Genomic DNA, 17,884 nt, shown 5'->3' with positions numbered 1-17,884 from the left:
TCTCTCTCTCTCTCTCTCTGGATCGCACTCTCTGGGTGGTTGTGAGGAAGCTCTCTCTCTCTCTCTGGATCTCACGCGCTAAAGCTCTCTCTTTGGGTCGCGCTCTCTGGGTGGTTGTGAGTAAGCTCTCTCTCTCTCTCTCTCTCTCTCTCTCTCTCTCTCTCTCTCTCTCTCTCTCTCTCTCTCTCTCTCTCTCTCTCTCTCTCTCTCTCTCTCTCTCTCTCTCTCTCTCTCTCTCTCTCTCTCTCTCTCTCGGTCTGTCGTGATGAGGTCGGAGATGCCAGAAGAGGTCTATCGTGACAAGATCAGAGGCGCTGAGATGCCAGCAGAGGTCGTTGTCGAGACGCCAGCAGAGGTCTGTCGTGACGAGGTTGGAGGCACCGAGACACCAGCAGAGGTCTGTCATGACGAGGTCGGAGGTCCGAGACGCCAGCAGCGGTCGTTGGCGTGCCGAGGATTAAGACGCCAGCAGAGGTCTGTCGTGATGAGGTCGGAGGCGCCGAGATGCCAGCAGAGGTCTGTTGTGATGAGGTCAGGGGCGCCAAGACGCCAGCAGAGGCCTGTCGTGATGAGGTCGGGAGAAGGAGGATGGGACCCCGAGGATTCACCACACGGTCACATTTTCCTTCCTTCTCTTTCTTTTCAGGGTTTTTGTATGAGAGATGTGGTGCCGTGTCCTTAAGTAAACCTGTTTAAGTAATTGTACATAATAAATAGACCAATGGTAGTAGTTGTTCTTGTCGTGCTTTTGTTGGTTGCATTGCTTTTATTTGCCTCGCCTTATTGTATACGTGCATGCCTGCATACGTGCTATAATAATAAATGTCCTTGTGTGAATGTTAACCTGCTCATTGCATCCTCTTCCCTTAATTGAACTGCCATTATTAAGTTCGGAATATAGTTGGTTCTTAATAACCGATAAGAGAATCGGATCCGGCGGGGCTTGGCGATATACACCGCTCGGCAAATCGCAAACGGAGTGAGCTGCTTCGCGGCTCGTTTCCAAGTAGGTCCCGTCGAGGTGTAAATCCCCGGCACTTCTGTCTGCGTGCATAATTATGTAAATCGACAATTCTGCGATCAGACCCTGTCGTGCGTGGACAGAATAGCTGGCTGATTTTCGGTGTGATTAAAAAAATATCCGTGGCTGCATTTCGGCGTTGTTCCGAAAGCTGCGACTAGGTTTGCCCGTTCGATGGGCGAGAGCGGCCGCCATTGGCTAAAAGCGGTCGCCCACACGCCGATGTGTGGGAAACTACAACAATATATATATATATATATATATATATATATATGTATATATATATATCTTCTTCTTCTTTCGGCTGCTCCCGTTAGGGGGTCGCCACAGCGAATCATCCGTTATAATGCACATAATGATTTGGCACAAGTTTTAGGCCGGATGCCCTTCCTGACGCAACCCTGGTCGCCTCTTACGACACAGGGATATGGTCAACCTATTTTAACCGGGGTATACACCGGCCCAGTACACTGGTCCTCACTTTGCCGACCTCGGAAGGATGACAGGCTGAGTGAACCCCCTGGTGTATCAATTCAGTGGCCCAACGGGGATTGAACTCAGGACCTTTTGGATCCCAGGCCGCTGCCCGAACCACTGCACCAACACCAGGCTCATATATTCATATATATATATATATATATATATATATATATATATATATATATATATGTATGGATATATATATATATATATATATATATATAAACATATATATATAAACATATATATATATATATATATATATATATATATATATATATATATATATGTATGGATATATATATATATATATATATATATATATATATAAACATATATATATAAACATATACATATATATTGTTGTGGAAATGGCCCTTAGTGTGTTATTAAATATAGGATTAGCCCAAATCCCCCATTAAATGCATGTTTAGCCAGGTTGTTCAGTAATTGGACGTTGCATGTGTGTCGGGAGTTGTAGCAGGCTGTTCAATGTTCATGCAGTGGTGGTGTAACGAGAGGTTCTTCTTCTTCCTTCCCCTCTCCGAATGAAGCCCCGCCCACCGCTCTGAGTGGGAGTGGCCTAAAGAAGTGAGCACCGGGAAGAAAAGGTGGAACTGATAGCGCCGAGGTGGTGCAATCAGCTGTACAGGGGACGGCTGTGTCTGTTTTGTGATCGGCTTTCGTGAAGAGCGAGCCAAAAGAAAGGCAAGGAAGGGACTGCAAAAGGTCTGTCTGCCATCGGCTGAAGGTGGGACTGAGAGCGCCGAGGTGGCGCGATCGGCTGTACAGGGGATGGCTGTGTCTGTTTTGCGATCGGCTTTTCTTGAGGAGCGAGCTGAAAGAAAGGCAGGGAAGGGACTGCATGAGGTCGGTCTGCCCTCTGCCGAGGGAGAAACTGAGCCTGAGTGAGGATGCTGCTGCATTGAAACGACTAGTGGGAGGTTGCAATCTGTGTCGATTGAGTTGGCGATCGACTTTATGAGGAGGTCATCGACAGGTTCAACCTGCGTCTAACTACGGAGCCTCTGTCCTTACTCAGGACATGGCCCGACATGTCTGGACACGTCTTGTGGTCCCATCAATCTGCCTGCGGAGCCAAACACCCCAATTTGGAGGACAAACTGGAAGACACCATAGATCTTTCGTCTTTTGCCGTCGACCTTGCATGGTCTGGACGTGCAGAGGCTGTGTGCGCGGATGGTGCTGGGAGAAGAAAAAGGACGACGCTATTATCTTGCCAAGCGGCGTGCTTGAGCCGGGTGCTCAAATCCGTGACATCGGCTTGTCATGAGCCGCATTCGTGCTTTTGACACTTTTGCTCTCATCCAGGAGGCATCAGCGAGTACTCTGTTTCTTGTCTGCATGTCTTTTCTGCATGTTGTCTTAAGATTTATCTCGCAAGGGTTCCCTTCGAAACCCGTAATCCGTAGCTCCCTAGTTAAGAACAGGTTAGAGATTAATTATAACATTGCCGTGAATGCTTTGCTTGTGTTGTGTTCCCTGAAGTGTCCCCAATAAATCTGGCTGAGTTATACGAGATTCACCGCATTGAAATATTCGTGCCATGCTGAGAAACAATTCGCTCAATTTGGATATATTCACAGAAAAAAACTTGTAAACGCAAAAATGCTCAAATTGGCCTAAAGCAAGCTTTTTTCACCAAACAAAAGCATTGGCCGACTCAACGTTTTGTTCTACATCACTACTCTGAAGCGAAAACGCGTGATTTTATTGAAATAGTGAGTATTTTACTTTCAAATTCGCAAAACACTGCATTTCACAGAAAAAACTTGGAAACGCAAAAATGCTCAAATTGGCCTAAAACAAACTTTTTTTTCACCAAACAAAAGCATTGTCCGACAACTTTTTGTGCTACATCACTATTCTTAAGCGAAAATGCGTGATTTTATTGAAATAGTGAGTATTTTAGCTTCAAATTTGCAAAACGCTGCATTTCACAGAAAAAACTTGCAAACGCAAAAATGCTCAAATTGGCCGAAAACAAGCTTTTTTCACCAAACAAAAGCATTGCCGACTCAACATTTTGTTCTACATCACTATGCTTAAGCGAAAACGCGTGATTTTATTCAAATAGTGAGTATTTCAGCTTCAAATTCACAAAACGCTGTATTTCAGAGAAAAAACTTGTAAACGCAATAATGCTCAAATTGGCCTAAAACAAGATTTTTTAAACAAACAAAAGAATTGTTCGACAACTTTTTGTTCTGCATCGCTATTCTGAAGCGAAAACGCGTGATTTTATTGAAATAATGAGTATTTTAGCTTCAAATTCGCAAAACTCTGCATTTCACAGAAAAAAACTTATAAACACAAAAATGCCCAAACTGGACAAAACAACCTTTTTTTTCACCAAGCAAAGGCATTGTCCGACAACTTTTTGTTCTACATCACTACTCTGAAGCGAAAACGCGTGATTTTATTGAAATAGTGAGTATTTTCGCTTCAAATTCGCAAAATGCTGCATTTCACAGAAAAAAAACTTGAAAATGCAAAAATGCTCAAATTGGCCTAAAACAAGCTTTCTTCACCAAACAAAAGCATTGTCCAACTCAACCTTTTGTTCGACATCACTATTCTGAAGCGAAAACGTGTGATTTTTATTGAAATAGTGAGTATTTTACTTTCAAATTCGCAAAACGCTGCATTTCACAGAAAAAAACTTGTAAAAGCAAAAATGCTCAAATTGGCCAAAAACAAGCTTTTTCCACGAAACAAAAGCATTGTCCGACTCAACTTCTTTGTTCTACATCACTATTCTTAAGCGAAAACGCATGATTTTATTGAAATAGTGAGTATTTTCGCTTCAAATTCGCAAAGCGCTGCATTTCATGGAAAATAACTTGTAAACGAAAAAATGCTCAAATTGGCCTAAAACGAGATTTTTTCACCAAACAAAAGCATTGTCCGACTCAACTTTTTGTCCTGCATCACTATTGTGAAGCGAAAATGCGTGATTTTATTGAAATAATGAGTATTTTACTTTCAAATTCGCAAAATGCTGCATTTCACAGAAAAAAACTTGTAAATGCAAAAATGCTCAAATTGGCCTAAACAAGCTTTTTTTCACCACCAAAAGCATTGTCCAACTCAACTTTTTGTTCTACATCACTACTCTGAAGCGAAAACGCGTGATTTTATTGAAATAGTGAGTATTTTAGCTTCAAATTCGCAAAACCCCGCATTTCACAGAAAAAAAAATAGTTAGCGAATTTGAAGCTATTTGAAGGTGCTCGGTTGGTATATAAAACCAAAATGGTTACAGACTGGCAGAATTCGATCAGTCTCTGACAAAACCAGTCTGTAACTGGGGTCTATTCCCCCAGCTGGCAAGGCACAGGTGTATTTTGGTATCGTGATCTGAGGCGCGTAACCCGAGAATTGTGCTGAACCAGCCGGCATTATAACCCCGGAGACGCCAGTGCTGTGAAGTGACGTCCGAACCCTTAACACTGGGGTCAAAAGTCGGGTGCGAATCCTGCCACCGCTGAATCCTTAACACTGGTGTTAGGAGTGGGATGAGAACTTTTCCGCCTCCACACGAAATTCACGGAAGTCGGATCAAGGGTTTGCGAAGCAGCCCTCCGTTTCCACTAAATTGCGAGCGTTTCAAATTTTTTACCCCCGATGTGCAAAATGGCAGCTCAAGGCGAGCAGTGGCAGGACGGAATAGGTTTGGATGTAGGATCTATGGTCCAGGACACCACCCTCATGCAAGAACTCCCCCCCCCCACAACCGAACTCAGAGCCCAAACCGGGCGCAGAGGCGGCATATGACACCCCTCCCCCCGCCCCCCCCCCCCGTCAAACTTCCCTCCCGACCCTTGGCGGATCCGCGCCCAACCGAGGCAAAATGGCTCCGTCAGGGACATTTAACTTGGACCAGTTGGGGGGAATTCTAATGCTGATGAGGAAAGATGTGCGGGCGATGGATGCCAAAATGGATGTGATGAGGGGTGACATGCAAACGAATAAAGAAGAAATGGAACACAAAATGGATGTGATGAGGGGTGACATGCAAACGAATAAAGAAGAAATGGAACACAAAATGGATGTGAATGCGCAAAGTATGGATGCAAATATGCAAACGCTGCGGGGTGAAATGCAATGCATGGGGCGAAGCCTGTAGGCGGGCATGAAGGGCATAGTGGCAATTGCACGTGGCGAGATGTGGATGGTGGAGCACAAAATGGGGGCACCACATGGCGGAGACACCGAACCGACAAGGGGGAGTGTGGATTGTGTCGGTCCCGCAATGGAGACAGGTGAGGTCATGATGAGGGACGCCATCACTATGTGTAGGGTGAGACACGTGGAGGTGACAACAAAGGAGAAATTAATGGTGACAGAGATGTGGGTAATAAAGGAGACAAAAGGAGTAACGAAGACAAAAATGATAAAAGAGGTGACTGAAACATGTAGGGCGAGACACAAGGAGATGACGGAAAGAACAACAAAGACAACGGAAATAAAAACAGAGATACGGGAGATAGAGGGTGAATTGGACGAGGTATAAGACGAGCACACTCACGTGGGAGTAATAGGGGACAATGGGGTGAGCTGGAGGAATGTTTGGTGGCCCGATGCGAGCAGCAGGATAGCCTCCTCCAGGACCGAGGGGAGGGAATATGCCCCCTTGAGGTGGATCGCGACCAGGTGGGTTCGGTCGCGCCGTGCGAGGTCGAGGGAAGGAGTGCTGTGAATGGGTGCACGCGCAATTTGAGGGTATGGAGACCCCAGGGGCGCTTGTGGTAGCACGATTCCCCAGCGTGATTGTGAACAGGCTCAAAACTGTGTGTGGTTAAAGGTACAAGTGTGGCAAGATGCGTGGTGAAACGTACACATTGAGTGAGTAAAATGGCGTGCGTGAGTGAAAAGGTGTGTAAGGGAGAAGCACCGTGTCTGAGAGGAACCGCGTGTGTGAGGGCGCGGTATGAAAGGGAAATGGCGGTTGGTATGGGGGTAACCGCAACCGCGTGTCCGAGTGTCATGGCGAGGTGGGTAAGCGTCATGGCACGCGGGAGTGCGTGCGAGGAATTGCGACAAAGACGGCGCCAGACAAGAGACAAGTGGCTGTTTTGGTAACCGCGTCGGATTCGCACAGCAGCGCGCACGAGGGCCGTGCTGTGCTTCGCACGAGGCCGCCACAAGCGCGCCTACGCAAGTGAAATCAGGTCCGGAAACGTCCACGGTGGATACAAGCCGATCCCGTGGACGGACAGAAGTTAGGATGGAAATTGTTGAATTTGGATCGGACGGGTTTCCAGGCGGGCGTGTGTGTCGAGCTCCATGTGGCCTGCGCCGCACGTTCTGTTCGCAGAGCGCGCGAAGCGGTTTCCCCGATACGTTACGCGTGCCTCGGCTTGCGCGAGAAATCGCGCGGGTACGGGGTGCGAATGACGTCATCTGGGATTTCGCGGCGCGGGTTACGGGCGAGCAGAGCACATGGGCTCGCGTGGGGAACCCCTCGAAACGCGAGGCTTGCTTGTGATGCGCAGGGTGACGTCATGGCTGCACGCATGGTTGGAATCCGGCCGGAGGGAAATCCCTGCCGGATGTTACCGTCCGAGAGGAGGGGACGAGGAGCGCCAGAAGCACGCTCAGCTGAACCCCGACGTCACTGGGTGTCCTGCACCCCCGATTGGAAGCAGGCAAAGAGGCCGAGTAGTAGTCACACTCCCCAGCCAGCGAGTTATGCCTAGCACCACCAAATGGAAAAAGACAGATAAGGGCTTTGCCCAGGTTTAAAAGAATGGAACAGTTTGCCAGGTCAGGAAAAATGGGTCATTAGGATCGTTCCAGCCATAGCAGGGTTTGTTTCATTGTCTAGAGCTAAAAGTAAATGGTTAGGTTCGATGAACTCTCCTCCGCAACATTCATGTGTGACACCTGGTGTGAGTAGTGTTGATGGGAAAATTTGTTAACAAGGGCCAGGCTCGGTCACCCTCTCCAATTGCCAGAGAGGTCACCAGTATGTCATGAGCACACACCCACGAAGATAACGTTTGAGTAAGAAACACACCATCCTGTTTGTAAAAGAAAAAAAAAAGAGAGAACTTAATCAAAACAAGTCCTGCCAAAGCAAGTCAGGCAAGGAAGGTTAAGGGTACACTCCATCTCACCTCGTCTGAGGTCATCACACCCACTTGCATCCTCAAGAACGCCTCCAAACTGCATTTGCTTACCATCGATATCACCGTGCCACCATTGCTGTGTCACCTGCTGTCCAACGCAGGGCTTGTTGCCTGCTGCTGCTTGTGAGTAGGCCATATGGGCCAAAGCATTTTTGTGGGCCATTGAGGCCACAGTGCTTTGTGGGCCATTGCGGCCGAAGATTCATGCCATTTTGTGGGCTCAGTGGGCCGAAGAACTCTTTGTGAGATTAGGCCACTGGGCCGACTGAACTCACCTGGTGAGAGGCCAATAAGGCCACGAAGTGAGGAAACCCTCAGGGGAGAATGGACATTACTGCCGGGAGGGGGGCATGAAGGAGCGAACACGTGAAAGAACTTTGAACCTTTGAATGTTCTGCTCCTATGCAAATCTTGGTGTTAAAAGTAAAATTGAATGCCCTCCCGTTCAAATCCATAATTAGAATGTTAAGTAGTGTGCATAGAGTGTGAATTTGTTTGTTAGATTTGTTATCCGACACACTAGGATAGGGACTTGCCAATCTTACTGTGATCCTTTGGTTTTTGGAGTTAAGTGCTTCCCATGTTGTGGGTTAGAGTAAATAGGAGATCTGTGCTGTACATTAGACAGGGCCATTGCCGTGGGCTGCCCCAGATGGAGGCTCGAGAGAGCCTCGGGAGAAAGGTGGGGGTAGTGTTGCCGAAATGGCCCTTAGTGTGTTATTAAATGTAGGATTAGCCCAGATCCTCCATTAAATGCATGTTTAGCCAGGTTGTTCGGCAATTGGACATTACATGTGTGTCGGAAGGTGTAGCAGGCTATTCACTGCTCGTGCAGTGGTGGTGTACCGAGAGGTTCTTCTTCTTCCTTCCACTCTCCGAACGAGGCCCCGCCCAGCGCTCTGAGAGAGAGTGGCCTAAAAAAGCGAGTGCTGGGAAGAAAAAGTGGAACAGAGTGCTGAGGTGGTGCAATCAGCTGTACAGGGGACGGCTGTGTCTGTTTTGCGATCGGCTTTCGTGAAGAGCGAGCCAAAAGAAAGGCAAGGAAGGGACTGCAAGAGTTCTGTCTGCCATCAGCTGAAGGTGGGACTGAGTGCCGAGGTGGCACGATCGGCTGTACAGGAGAGGGCTGTGTCTGTTTTGTGATTGGCTTTCGTGAGGAGCGAGCCGAAAGAAAGGCAGGGAAGGGACTGCATGAGGTCTGTCTGCCATCTGCCGAGGGAGTAACTGAGCCTGAGTGTCGAGTGAGGATTCTGCTGTGTTGAAACGACTAGTGGGAGGCTGCAATCTGCGTCGAGAGGAACTGGCTGCTGTGTGAGTCGGTGATCGACTTTATGAGGAGGTCATCGACAGGTTCAACCTGCCTCTAACCACGGAGCCTCTGTCCTTACTCACGGCACGGCCCGACATGTCTCAACACGTCTTGTGGTCCCATCGATCCATCTGCGGAGCCCAACACCCCGATTTGGCCTAACCTGGTGAACAGGCCAGGCCTGGACTTGTATGCTGGACCTTGTGAAAAGGCAGCTGGAGCATACCATAGATCTTTCGTCTTGGGCCGTTGACCTCGCAGAGTCTGGATGCGCAGAGGCTGCGTGCGCGGGCGGTGCTGGGAGAAGAAAAAGGACGCCGCCGCCATCTTGCCACGCGGCGTGCTTGAGCCGGGTGCTCGAATCCATGACATTGGCTTGTCACGAGCCGCATTTGTGCTTTTGACACTTTTCCTCTCGTCCATGAGGCATCACCAAGTACTCTGTGTCTTGTCTGCATGTTTTGTCTGCATGTTGTCCGTGTCTTGCCTGCATGATGTTTAAGGTTTATCTCGCTAGGGTTCCCTTCGAAACTCGTAATCCGTAGCTCCTTAGTTAAGAACGGGTTATCGATTAATTATAACATTGTCGTGAATGATTTGCTTGTGTTGTGTTCCACAATGTGTCCCCAATAAATCTGGCTGAGTTATACGAGATTTGCCGCCTTGAATTATTTGTGCCGTGCTGAGAAACAATTCGCTCGATTTGGATATAAAACCAAAATGGTTACAGACTGGCAGAATTTGCTCGGTCTCTGACAAAACCAGTCTGTAGCCGTGGTCTATTTCCCCAGCTGGCAAGGCACAGGTGTATTTTGGTATCGTGGTCTGAGGTGCGTAACCTGAGAATTGTGCCGACCCAGCCGGCGTTATAACCCCGGAGACGGCGGTGCTGTTAAGTGACGTCCGAATCCTTAACACTAGGGTCAAGAGTCAGGTGTGAATCCCGCCACCGCTGATTCCTTAGCAATATATATATATATATATATATATATATATATATATATATATATATATATATATATATATATATATATATATATATATATATATGTATATGTATATATATATATGTATATGTATATATATATATATATATATATATGTATATGTATATATATATATATGTATATATATATATGTATGTATATATATATATATATATATATATGTATATGTGTATATTTCCACTCCTCCTGACTGTCTTCGTTCTTCACGATCTGGCGATCAGATTATCAATGTCAGAGAAGTGGGCTTGAACCTTCGTGGCATAGTTATAAAGTGGACGCGCAGTACACGTGACATTGAATAGTGGTGGGTAGATTTGCTTGAGGAGGTGTCCATCAGCAGTCATGTTGCACAGCGTCGCTCAAGGGTAGAACAAAATTCGCCCCATCAGAATGTCGTGTTTTGATGGCATCATCCACTGCCTGTATTATTGCCTGTGAGCTTACTGAGGCTGGAAGCTGCTTGCAGTGCAACAGGAAAGTCTTTTCTGGTGATATGACATTGCCCACGAGAGTGTTCATGTACCTTGCGCCTGCCACCTGTTTCATCGATGACCATAAATATTGTTACGGTCCCGTGCATCAGCTGCGAGCCGACCGCTCTGACGGAGCCACAAGTCGAGTCGGCCCGCCCGATCGCCCAGAATATAGATCGCAGCCCGGATACCTCCGAGGCTGACGGGTCCTTGTGCAAGAACCGAAATACGCCAATGGGCAGACCACGTGGGGTATGGTCGATTGCCAATCTTCAATTTACCTCAATACCCACGTGATCCAACTACCGGGGTATTTCACCCTCAACGGAACTCGTACGGAACAGGCCGCTTAAGCGAGCCTGTCCCGTGCGCGATTCCGAGTGGCTTAATTGACGAGAACCGTCGGTCCAAATGTCCCCCTTTTACGGCAAACCAACGGCTAACTCCCAACACACGAAATGCTCAGTCAATGAAAGAATCAACGCGACGAGCTGAAAACATTTAACAATTGGGGTATTTATTAATAATAATGGGGAGCTAGGGAAGCACGTAAGAGCAGAACTATACCGACTATACGAAATGCAATACAATCATTTACAGCACACAAAGCACTTAACAGTTTCCTACTTATTAGACGGCCCACGGACACACACACACTCAAGAAATGGTGGCTGATGCCTTTAATAACGGACTCCAGCTCGGAGGGACAGATGAGCTGAAACCCAGAACCTATCTCGAACCTCTCCACCTCATGTGGTCTTCAAGCAGTTCGGACCCGGGCTCCAGTGAGAGCGAGCTGGATCCAATCGCCGTGAGCCGCGATCCTTCCCGAGCTCCAGCGAATCCTCTCGCGCTTCCAAACACGTGCTGGTGAGACGAGGTGCCGATCCTTCCCGTCGATGCATCGCTATCTCGAAGAACTACCTCCAAGATGAAGCTGATGAGTCGCACCAAGCCGGGAACCAAGCGGAGAACAAAGAGCTCCACGAACCAAGAAGAGCCAGCCGAACAACCAGCTCAACTCTCTTCCGATGAACAAAGCCTCTCACAACACGAACCAAGAACTCCGAGCCGAGCAAGCAGCTCAACTCTCTTCCGATGAACAAAGCCTCTCTCTTCGACGAACCAAGAACTCTGAGCCGAGCAGAACCTGAAGGTCTGCTGAAAAGCCAAGCCGAAGCAAAAAGCTCCCCAAAAAGCCTCCACCTCGCCAAGCAGAAACAAAGCTCACTGAACCAAAAGTCTCAACCCTCGCCGAGCAGAACCCAAAGGCTTGCAAAAAGCCAAGCCGAAGCAAAAACTTACTAAAAGCCAAGCCAAAGCAGAAAGCCTTCAAAAAGCCTCCTCCCTAACCCAAGCCAAGCAGAACCCGAAGGTCAAAATGCCCCCCCGAACAAAGCAGAGGATCTCTTCTTTATTCTTATCGGCCCCCTCCCCCACTCCCGGCGTGACTCATGCCCTCGTGCTCTATCCCCCGCTCAACCACGGGTGGGAGGGAGTTGTTGACGTCATGAATCATGGGACGGGAGGGCTCTTCTTCCTCTTCGCAGAAGAGGGGGAGGGGCATCTCCATTGTGTTATGATCGCTTCTGAACTATTAAATTGAATCTCGCAGCGCACTTAATCGATTTCTGCCATTAAACAATGGAAGGTGAACTATCTAGGGAACAAGCACTTATCGACATAACTGACTAAAGGAACCTGAATGTTGTGTGCAATCGAATTCCCAAATTCGTAACAATATGTTCTTCCCCTTGAGCAAGTTCTGGATCTGCAATGTTTCTTTCTCTGCCGTTGATGACACTCGTGATCAGCAAGAAGACTCTAAAGATGCATTGCAGCCCATTAATTGAAATAGTAACTTCTCCTCCGGATTATTGAGTTTGTAAAGAGGTATATCTGCTGAGAGAAAGCTCGTAACTACCAGATCAACAAATTCTTATCCCTTGCTCACTTTCTCAGCTTGCAGCAATGTCTGTCGAGGTTCATTTTCAGCATCCTTGGCTCCCGTGTGTTTTGTACTGTCGCAATGTTTCAGACCACTGGACCTTCGTTCGTGGCAACCGACTGTAGAACATAGCTTGCAGAACAAACTGTTCCCAGAAGTTACTGTGAACTCAGTTGGAAATTCTGCTGCATGGGCTCGTACTTTTGCAATAGAAGAAGCAGCTTCCTTGGGCATAATTGGCAAGTAAAGCTGACGTCCTTATAATAGAGATTAAACTCGATATTTAAGTAAAAGGAGGTAAGATATGACAACTTGATAGCGAACAAGGAACAAGAAAATCCTACACAGGTGGAGGCCTTTCAGCCCATCATGCCTGCGTGAACAATACACCAACCCATCTACACGAGATTCAAGGAAGAAAATGCCAAAAAACTTCTTAATTAATGAAATAGTTATTGGGTTTTTTTTGTAGTTTTTTTTGTTTGTTTGTTTTTTTGGTTTTTTTTGTAATTCTTTGTTTTTTCCTTTTCTTCCCCTCGGGGAGCAGGCATGGGCTTTGTTAAAAACGCACAACATCAACCACACAACCCCCCTTAAAAATACCCTCACAACAGCACTACATACACAATCACCCATCAATACTCAAACTACCTAAAAGTCTGATCAACATCCCAATATCCCTCTCTCTCCATAACTTCCAGGTACCTATCTAATTCTAATTTAAACTTATGTCCTTTTTCTGCTGCCACTACCTTTCCAGGGAGACCATTCCATGCATTAACTACTCTCTGAGTGAAAGACCCCTGCCTTACTACCGTCTTAACTCTCCTCTTCTTTCCTCTCAGGCTATGGCCCCTGGTCCTATCACTGTCTACTCTGTTGAATAATTCATCTGCACTTATTTCATCTATACCTTTCATTATCTTAAACATCTCTTTCATATCTCCTCGTAACCGCCTCCTTTCTAGTGTATAAAGCCCCGTCTCCTTCAGCCGCTCCTCATAGCTGAGTCTTGTTAGGCCCAGAATCCATCTAGTAGCCCTGCGCTGAACCCTCTCTATGGCATACATGTCCTTCCGGAACTGTGGTGACCAGAACTGTATACAATATTCTAGATGTGGCCTTCACTAAAACGAACAACACAGCAACACATGACAGGAAGCCAGTTCTTTCAATGCATAGGTGATACTCCAGCAAAATGTTCTTTTTATCACCACTTCATGCAGGCACGACGCCACATGGCCGAGCATTTAGCAGATTTAGCAAGTAAAGTGTGATTAATGCCAAAAGTTGTGCTGATAATGGAAAAGTTGCAAAGTTGCACTAACGAGGAAAAGTTGCAAAAGAAGTTGTGCTTATAACTCCCTCCCACTGCATCCTCAGGCAAAAAGAAAACGATATCTTTGCATTTCGCAACATGGGAATGCCATGAAAAAAGTTACAAAAGTTGCAAAAAAATTGCCCTACTGATGACGTAATCAACTTATTTTCTGTGGACCATTTTATCCCGAGATAACGTGAAAATTTTTCATGCTGATCAGATGTAGCTTTCGACATTTGCAATTTTGATGTCATAACGAAGGCACCTATGACGTCATAGAAATCACACATTCCCCCATGAGGATTACTTGCTATGTGCCAACTTTCAATGTTTTTCCTTGGTGCGGTTTCAGAGATAGAGGTCCAAAGTTTTTTTTCCGGTTTTCCAACATGGCTGCCACACCACGTGACCTATGACGTCATAATTATTAATAAACCATTCTACATGAGTAGTCGTACCATTGGTGAAAATTTTGTTTCAATCCGACAAGCGGTTATGGAGAAAAACATTATAAAGTTCTGTGCGGACAAACAGATAAACAAACGGACCGAAATGCAATAAATACCCTCTCCTCCAGTGAGAGGTAATAACCACAAAGGGTACTCTCTCAAAGTCCTATCCCGCACTCACCTGCACAAACCTCTACTCTAACACAGGAGAGCTCACCTGTAGTCCTTTTATTTGTGCTAAAGCTCTGTTTGCTAATTGAATCATTAAATCAACTCGAGTTTGACCTCTGAGGGTTGTGTGTGTGTGTGTGTGTGTGTTTCCAATAGATAACTGAAGTTTAACATTTTGCATGGCAGCGTTTTCCAGGTAAACACAAGAGATTTCCTTCATGAAGATTGTGCCGAAAGTTTTTAAGAAATTGTCTTTCTTTTTGCACATGAACTCAAAGGTTTGCTCATTGGGGTCAAAGCACCAGTTCCAGTGAGTATAAACAATGGAGAAAAACTGTGATTAATTGGTTATCATAATGGGTGGAATAATGGTTGAGTATATACATATATGCAGGTGAATCTGCGTGATCAAAGTATCCTCTCCACTCAGTTTGAATCAATTACTTGGCTAATAGATCACAAGGTCATGATGTTGGGATGGAGGAACGAACATTGAACCGAAAAACTAACCAATCACTATTCAGATTCTGGAGACACCCATATTCTTTATCCTACCTTCTCCTCCTCTTCCATGCAATTCTCCCTGTGAATTATCAGTGTGTGGTCATCCCCTCACCCATCTCTGGACTTCAAATGGCTCAGCTTAAGGTGAAGCTCTCTTTTTGTGATTTGTGTCATGCTTTAAAATTTAAATCATTCATTTTAGAGTTGTCTTCTGTTTGTATTACAGAGATGGATGATAATTGCCATTTGCCAAGATAGAGCCCATCTAACTAGTAGAGAACTGATAAGTGCCTGTGCTGTATTTATTTGCATTACATTTCGTATAGTCGGTTTAACCCTGCCTCTTGCGTGCTTCCCCAGTTCCCCGATTACTGTATAAATAAACCCCAATTGTTAAATGTTTTCAGCTCGTCGCGTCCATTTCTTTCATTGACTGAGCATGACGTGTTTTGGGAGTTAGAAAGCCGTTGGGCCACCGTAAGGGGACATTCGGACCGACCGTTCTCGGCGATTAAGCCGCTCGGAATCGCGCATGGGACAGGCTCGCTTAAGCAGCTCGTTTCGTACGAGTTCCGTCGAGGGTGTGGAGGCTCAGTGGATCGCCGCGTGCTCTCCAGGTATTTTGAAGAATTGGCAAATAACCCTGTAGCACGTGGTAGAAACATTGGCCCTTCACAGTTCTTGCACAAGGACCCGTCGGCTTCAGACTTATCCGGGCGATCGGTCGGGCCGAGCCGGCTCGCGGCTCTGTCAGAGCGGTCAGCTCACGGCCCAGTAACAATATATATATATATATATATATATATATATATATATATATATATATATATATATATCACGATATTTAAAAAAGTGATGGATGGATTCGGACGAAACTTGGTCGACACATTGGGTGTATGACGAGGTCTTGATTAGATTTTGGTGAAGATCCAGATTCGGATACAAATTTTTTTATATGATTCTTCACCATTGAGAGATGGGGCTAAACACGATATTTAATATGATATCTCAAAAAGTTGTGGACGACTTATGATAAAACTAGGTGGATGAGTTGGTTCGGTGACAACAACAATCCGATTCGATTTTGGTTCAGGTCCTGATGCAGATCTGACCTATCAGTGGGACACAAAACATAAACTGGTCACCCTGGTGGAGGCATGCGCTCTGCCGAGTGCCCTTCTAATTGGAACGCTTGAACTTTCATTTGGCCCTCGTGAGCAACTTGCGGATGTCTTGAGCACTAACGTTCGACCCAATGCAGGAACGAGCTTCAAGAACTTCCTGATCCATACTCTTTCGACATGACCTCTCGTTGTTCTTGATAAGTGAGAACACAACAATAGCTTACATTAATGAACACAATGATGTTCTTTATTTTCCTAGAATTACGAAAGTACCGTGGCACATTAGGGACTTTATTACGGCACATCCGTTGTGAAGCATGTTGTCGAAGAGCGTTGATGCCGCCAACATGCTTATTAGGCTCCAACCCCAATCGGATCACCACTCTGACTCAGGAGACAGGGCAGGAATTTGTAATTTGTTCATGGTGCCAGCGATAGCTCGCCTACTCTTCGCGAAGGACACCATGGTATCTTTTACGTCCACGTCCACCAACTAATGTTGGATCCGAGGGATGGCACTTACATGTGAAACACTAGGATGACAGTTTCTAGTTGGGTCGGGATTCAAACCCAGGCTAGATGGCTTAGAGGTGAGTGTGATATTCTCGCCATACGAGCACCGATCACACAGTGTATACATGCTGCAAGTTCTTGTCGACACTACCAGTTTCACAGGAAGCATGTGAGCAGAGTTTCATAAAACATCACTTCAGGAATTCCATGTCACAAGATTGTCTAGGAGCTTTGATGTTGATGTCAATGTGGAGTAATATCCTCCTGGGCATATCCACACATTCAATCATTGATCACTCACGAAAAAAAAGAGTCACCTCTTAGACCGTCCTCTGAATTATATGTCATTGAGAATGGATAGTTGACCGTTTGACAAAAACATATTGAATTCTCAGTTTCTGTGAAGCCTGAGCTCAAAGCCTTAGCAGTGTGTTTGTACTTCTTATCGGATATGTGGACAGTTTGATAAAAAAATTTCTCTTTCCTGCAGTTCTGGGAGAATTCCATTGAAACTTACTACTCCCCACTCAGTTTCCATATTGCTAAGTCAACACCTCTAGCAAATAAGTAATCTTTGTCCATATACAATCCGATTGTTCATATTTCAGTAATTTCCTCTTTGCTGCCAGACCATGGTGGTTTGATCTCGGTAAGTCTGTCCTTTTACTTCTGTCCATTTTTGGTTCAACTTTTAATTAATCAATTCATTTTGTACTGAAGAATCAATCAAACCCTTCTGACAATATCAGTATTTTTGCTCATATTAATACAGCATGCTATATGTCCATTATCTAATCTATTATCATTTAATTTTGTGCTGATGCTAAATCATGTCATCATACGATGTAACAAATCCATCATCATGAATCATAGTGTTATCTCTTCAGTGTTCATTCAGTCTATTCATGTCGGTGTCCTTACTTTCCAACTCCACTGGTGTCATTTTTATCTGTTCATATATCCAAGAATGATATAACTGAAAAAGTTATGGTTCAGAAACATACAGGTATGAGTGTATAACTGGTATTAACGTTCATATAACCTAAAAAGTTATGGGTCAGAAATTGCCCAGAATCACACATTTTGCCTTCAAAATCTCCACCGCCAACAAACCACGCCAGTACCTTTCCACCCCCAACAAACCACGCCAATAGCTTTGCACTCCTAACAAACCACGCCAGTAGCTTTGCAACCCCAACAAACCACGCCAGTACCTTTCCACCCCCAACAAACCACGCCAGTAGCTTTGCATCCCCAACAAACCACGCCAGTAGCTTTGCAACCCCAACAAACCACGCCAGTACCTTTCCACCCCCAACAAGCCACGCCAGTAGCTTTGCACCCCCAACAAACCACGCCAGTAGCTTTGCACCCGGAACAAACCACGCCAGTAGCTTTGCACCCACAAC

The 17,884-nt window shown here is 45.8% G+C and overlaps 1 protein-coding gene across 2 annotated transcripts in view; it reads left to right on the top strand.

The window, feature by feature from the left end:
* The first annotated feature begins 14,837 nt into the window (after window positions 1-14,837).
* HGD (homogentisate 1,2-dioxygenase) overlaps window positions 14,838-17,884 on the top strand; it is an 84,497-nt gene continuing 81,450 nt past the window's right edge. For both annotated transcript variants that reach the window (XM_085850424.1, XM_085850425.1), the window contains exon 1: window positions 14,838-14,982. In XM_085850424.1, the coding sequence (XP_085706550.1) occupies window positions 14,968-14,982 (15 nt within the window). In that variant the 5' untranslated portion in view covers window positions 14,838-14,967. The remainder of the gene's footprint in view (window positions 14,983-17,884) is intronic.

The sequence above is a fragment of the Eptatretus burgeri genome, chromosome 12 (assembly GCF_056783735.1).
Source record: "Eptatretus burgeri isolate ZD-2024b chromosome 12, Ebu_testis_v1, whole genome shotgun sequence".
NCBI classification, from domain to species: domain Eukaryota; kingdom Metazoa; phylum Chordata; class Myxini; order Myxiniformes; family Myxinidae; genus Eptatretus; species Eptatretus burgeri.
This window is presented reverse-complemented; position numbering and strand designations above follow the sequence as displayed.